The 6,000-nt window shown below is 37.1% G+C and overlaps 1 protein-coding gene across 2 annotated transcripts in view; it reads left to right on the top strand.

Annotated features, from left to right (window-relative positions):
• Positions 1 to 3,171: 3,171 nt before the first annotated feature.
• The window catches only part of LOC150087472 (putative protein phosphatase CG10417), a 143,286-nt gene continuing 140,457 nt past the window's right edge, over positions 3,172 to 6,000 (top strand). Inside the window, exon 1 of one of the 2 annotated variants that reach the window (XM_090371205.1) lies at positions 3,172 to 3,445. In XM_090371205.1, the coding sequence (XP_090227331.1) occupies positions 3,335 to 3,445 (111 nt within the window). In that variant the 5' untranslated portion in view covers positions 3,172 to 3,334. The remainder of the gene's footprint in view (positions 3,446 to 6,000) is intronic. The other variant, XM_090371204.1, reaches the window with a different exon arrangement.

Raw genomic sequence — 6,000 nt, 5'->3', positions numbered from 1 at the left:
TGTGTTTACAAAATCATGTCTGTCAGGATTGTTTTTTTTAAATACATTTGACTGAAATATTAGTCGTATAATTTTTTATTTTGTGCAATCAGCTTGACCCATATGGAATAAATTTATGAAAAAAAGTTTCACTTACGAAGGGCACATGTAGCTTAAATATGAAAAACATGAAATTTTTTTTTTTTTGTGCTCTCCGTTCGGCGTTTTAGGACAACTAATTCAAAAAAGCAACAGTCCCTTTAAAATCTGGACATCTGGTCAACATATCATACCTTACAGATGTATTATTGAGACCTTTCTATCTATCTGTCATACAACTGAACAGCTGTTGATTAGTGTCACCCAGCCGACCGGGCTAGCCGGGTGGGTAAAGTGCCTGCCTGGCAACCCAAAGGTCGCGTTTTCGAATCCCGCCTCGTGCTTGGATCAGAATAGTACAAAAACCTTGGGAGGTGCATTATGACTACAGAAGCCGATGCGCCAACAACTAACGAAAAAAAAAAAGTAAAAAAAAAAGTGTCACCCAGAATGTTAATCCAACTTCCCATGTATATTGTTTCTGTAAATTGCGCGTGTTCTCAGGTCGATTTGCCTGCTCCCATGTTTCTATCATTCCACAATAGCATAAGGGGGGGGGGTGTCACTGAGTCCAAAGTTTGATAGTTTATGTCTGATGGCGCCGTGACCAGTAAGCAGGTACGTAACCAGTAGTCCTGGGGAAAACCAGTGCGGATATTCCGGGTAGTCGGCTTGCATTATTGGCAAGAATTTCCGTGTAATTTGTCCTTTTGATGAATTCTCCCAGCGTGTTTGCCAGATTTGTTGAAGATATAAGGTGAGTTTCCTCTTCTCTATTTTGGGGTCATTGGTTAATTCTAGCGTGAAATCTTGACAGGTAGCAGGTTTGCCTTTGGAAAGGTTGTAGAGAAGGCCACAGCGAACTATCTCGAGGTCCAGGGGAAGGGCTCCCATAAGGACCTGGAGTGCATGAGTGCTGACCGTGTTGCAGGCTCGGGAGATCATGAGCAGGCTGTATCTCTGTACAGTTTCAACTTTCTTCTGTTTGTTGCGGTTGTCGCTTTTTTATACCAGACTCCCGATGTATACAGGATGACTGGCAGAAAGACAGTTTTGCGGAAGAGGGCGAGAGTCTTTTTCCTCAGACCCCAGTCCTTACGGGTGATTCTTGCAAAGAAATTTCTAATTTTGTTCCGGAGGTAGTTTATATGGGGGATGAAGGATAAATTTCTGTCTAGAATGACACCGAGGTGCTTCATTTCTGTTGTGAGCTTGATAGTGGTCCCATTTACTTTGATTTGGGGAAGTCTCCTGACATCCAGGGTCATCCCTGAGTAGGATCGAGCTTGTTTTTGCTGAACATATTGCTAGGTTGTTTCTATTAGCCCATTGTTGTAGGGTAGCAAGCGCCCGGTTTGCTGTATTTTCCAAATTTGCTCTGCTGTCCTCGGCCAGCATCAGAATGAGGTCGTCTGCGTAGGCATGGGATGTGACATTTCCGAGATTGAGATTTGGAAATCTAGAAATTCATTTTAAACCTGACTTTCCGTTTGAAACGAAATTATATATATGCCTTCCAGTAGTAGTAAGGTGGTTCCACCACTCGCCGCCTTGAAATCATGGTTTTTCATTGCGAATATCATAAAATTGGACACAATTCATTTATTGACACGAAATATTAAAAACTTCCTGTCCTTGAAATTTGCGTTCTCGTTTAAGTAGTTACCGTCCTTCTTTTCAGTTAGTAAAGTTTTCTTTCTTCCTTTTGTGCCAAAGCTATTAAGGTTAGGGGGAATTAAAGTATATATGAACGGCAGGTGTTGTAAGATCACTTTGTCATGTTTCTTGGATGAAAAATAATAGTTTATATTGCGAGGCACAATTAAACCTCAGTCCGATAACGAGTAACTCATTCACGACGTGAAAAAGCCCATAATAATTTATTTCTTCTATCATGAAGGTATTTACCAGCGGGTAGTTGATTGGTGGAACAGACTTCCATCTTTTGTTGAGGAAGTTGACAGCCTAAATAAATTTAAGGCTATTTGGAACGAACGGAGGAGTGAAATGGGAGTGGGTTTTTTTTTTTTTTTTTGGCTGATGCTGCATAAGCTTGCTTTCTTGCATCATATGCTTCTACTAATGCGAAATGCAGTTCACTCCCACATGGATTTGACCCCAGCGTTATAACCGCGTGTTACCCGCGAGATTATCACAGTGAGGCTATTCTAAGAACGTTTGTTTATTTTGTAAGATTTGCCTTAACAGAAAAGGCTTCCATGAAAATAAAAAATACCTTAATTTCTATGTGTAAGTAATCAGATAGAGCGAAATTTCAGAGGGAACTAACGCCTCTCCTCCCCCACCAAGATTTTTATTGACACCTTTCGATTGCTTTTCAACTTAACGAAAAGTCGAAAGTTGACTCTTCCACATAAAATTACATCACTTTTTTCTTTTTTCCCCAGAAAATTGAAACAGTACTAGTGTATTTAAATCTTCCATGTCCCTCTATTAATAGTTCTTTCCTTTTATTTTCAATTTGAATGGATTGAAACAATGAGATATTCCCTTTCAAAATCAGTTTGCTGTTGCTTGGGCCAGTGCTGTCTGAAAGAGTATTGCATTCCAGAAGCTTATCAAGTGACTCCCTTATCGAAAAACAATTTTTGGCACATAATTTTTTTGGATACATAATTTGGACTGGTGCATTGAGTTACTGGATGTTTAGACTTTGCACCCATGCAATTTAAGGCCATGAGATCTGTCTGTAAAATTTATTTGTATTCTATGGTTGGCTTACTAGTTTTGCTAAATGACATACGATTTTCGCCAAAGCCGTTCTGTACTTGCCCAAGACTGACTAAATCGTACACTGCGGAGTCAAAAAAAAACCAAAAAAAAAAAAACCAAACAACTCTGTCCAGCCAACATTTGAACTAATGCAAAGAAAAAGAGACAGAAAGAGAAAAGGCGTACTGTTTTCGGAGACTTGAAAATTTTTAATCTTTTGGCAACGTACTGTGCGTGGTTACCTAAATTTATTTAGAAAATTTGCTGTTGGGTGTTTTTTTTTTTTACTGATATTCATTGCACATGCGTACTAGGCTTTTTGCTGCTATTGGTGGGTTGCTGCTTTTGCACATGGAGAGCGCTGAATTTTTGTTAGGCTTAATTAGGCTTCTCACATGTGTATGAATTGGTTTTAGTTCAGATGCATTTTGTTATTTTAAATTAAAGAAAACTAAATTAGTTACAAATTGAAAGTATTTTTATATACGCATTCCACATTAATAATAGCAGACGATCTATCTTAATGGGTGCCTATCTGTCAGAACCTGTCACAGACAAAGTTTCAGTTGATGAAAGTACTGATCGACTGTACTATGGCGCATCTTCAATGCAAGGTTGGCGTCGAACTCAAGAGGTATGATTCGAATATGAACACCACAAAAAGTTGTGTTAAAAATTTGTGGTATAAAAACTAGTGTTGCAGTAGAATTTTAATTTGGGTATGGCAGTGGGTAGCTGTACTATATGATTCACATATTTGTACCGTCTAATTGAAATAATATTGTTTCACAAAAGCTTTTTCATAAGCAGGATTGTAATTGAATTGTATTGTAATCTTGTATTGCACGCAACAGTAGGATTTTTTTTTTTCTTCCTCCTTTCACATTGATGATTTCGGAATGATAAATACAGCAATAATTCGGAAACTGCTTTTTTTATATTTGATACATACCGGATACTACCTTTACACTGTTTACTCTGCTACGTTTAGACTACACAGTCTTAAATTTAATCAGCAAATTAAATAGCGGTATCGGCAGTTTCATAAATGAGAGGGATTTTTTAAAGACCTGTTGAGTTTTTTATTTTTCCCTGTTTGAAATGAATAACCCTTGTTGATTTTTACTTTTGCTCTTGGTTTAATTTTGAATATTTTTGATTTCATTAAAATAAATTGCATTTCTGTGTAATCTGATCTTTGATAAATTTGTTTCACAATTTTATATATTGATATATCATAGCGACCATAATTTGTGATTTTAACTCTTCAAAATTAAAAAAAACACACAAAAAAAAACCCTGCTCTTTGTTATATCTCAAGTTTTCCTTTTTTTTGAACTCAAAATTACTTACCGAAATTATTTCAATTGCGTACTCGCGCATTTGAAATAATTTCGGTAAGTAATTTTAAATGAATAAACGAACAACTATAAAGAGGGCCAATAAATCAGAATGTCCTATAATGGGAAATTTTAACTTACCAGGTATTGATTGGAATTTATGAATTGGTCACTCGCTTATTAGCCATTGGATAACTATTTTCTACACACCATGTTAGAGAGACCATAAAATAAAGCAATACTCATGTTCTGATTATCAGCAGTGATTCTTTATGCATTAAGGATCAGCAGATAAAAGAACCACTAGATTGCAGTGAACACAGTATATTTATGTGAAACTTATTTAAAGATGTAACTACTGCCAAGGGCTCAGGGAAGGGAGTCTTTCCCATTTAGAATTTCCATCATCAGGAAATTCTAAATGAGAAAGATTCAGGAACATAACTGTAGATACTACTAGACATTTTATACCAACTCAGAGATGCTGTTTTCAAGGCTAAGCCTTGAATGTCAGATGAGCTGATGAAACTTTTGGCAGAGAGGAAAAGTACATGCATGTAAATAATCATGTGAAGCCTACAGTAGATATAAAGAAGTCTGTAATCAAGTCACAAAGAAGGTTAGGCAAGCTAAGGCAGATTATGAGAAGTCTCTGGCAAAGAAAAGAAGCATAGACTTAGGTACACACTAGAAGGAAGGAATGGATCCTACTTGTTTGGCTGACAAGCTGAGGACATATTTTGCATTTGCATTCACATGAGCAGTTTTTTTGAGATGAGGATGCCAGAAGTGTATCAAATTCTAATAGTGAGCTGAATGATTTTGTGATAACTGAGATTAAAGTGGAAGAGAAATTGTTGAAGATAAATGTAAATAAGGCACCTGTGATGGATGGGATCTATCCAATTATATTAAGGGAGACAGCAAAAGAGGTAAACAATCCTTTAGTCATAATTATGAGTGCATTGTTGGGTTCAGGAAAGGTTCTATGGACTGACAATGTGCAATTTATCTCCAGTTCACAGTGGGGAAACAAAGGGTAAAGTGAGTAATTACAGACTTGTAACTGACTTCTGTTCAAGGGAAAATACTGAAGTCATTGCGTGGATTTGTCTGACTACTCTGATTTGATAGTGTGATGCTGTAACGAAGGAATTGGATCCAAAAAATAATTTGACATCACATAGATTTCAGAAAAGCTTTTGATACCGTTCAGTATTAAAGACTGCTGAGATTGGAGCAGTGTGGCATTAGGATCAAGTTACTGCTATGGATAATGTTGTACAGGAATTTTGTCAGCAGGGACAAGGAGGTGATTATCCCATTGTATAAGGCAGTGTTTGGGCCACATCTTGAGAGTACTGCATACAAGTCTGAATGCATCTAATTGTAGGAAGGATGTGAATCTGTTGGAATGGGTGCATAGAAGGGCAACGAGATTAGTGAATGGAACATTAGGGTGCTCTTATCAAGAAAAGCTTCATTTCTGCAGTTTGAAGTGTCTGGAAACTAGGCACTTGCAAGATCTAATTGAGTTATTTAAGGATTTGAATGGATTGAAGCATTCCATTAACATTTAGTGTATTCATCTTGCTCAAATAACACATGAGAGGGCATAAATTGAAGTTGAAGGATGGTTACAGGAATAGATGTGCAGACATTGCCCTTAGTCAGTGGGTACTCGATTATTGGAACAAACTTCCATCTGTTGTGGAAATGAGTAGTTTGAATAGATAGATTCACTGAAGAAGTAGTCAAGTTATTAGAGGCGATGGACAGATGATGTAGAAAGTTTTTTTTCCCCTTTTGGTTTATGTTGTATATGCTTGCTTTTTTGCATCATTTGCCA

The sequence above is a fragment of the Mastigoproctus giganteus genome, chromosome 4, assembly GCF_048544385.1.
Source record: "Mastigoproctus giganteus isolate SK-2022 chromosome 4, ASM4854438v1, whole genome shotgun sequence".
Lineage (NCBI taxonomy): Eukaryota > Metazoa > Arthropoda > Arachnida > Uropygi > Thelyphonidae > Mastigoproctus > Mastigoproctus giganteus.
Note: the sequence above shows the minus strand (reverse complement) of the source record. Positions and strands in the feature narration are given on the sequence as shown.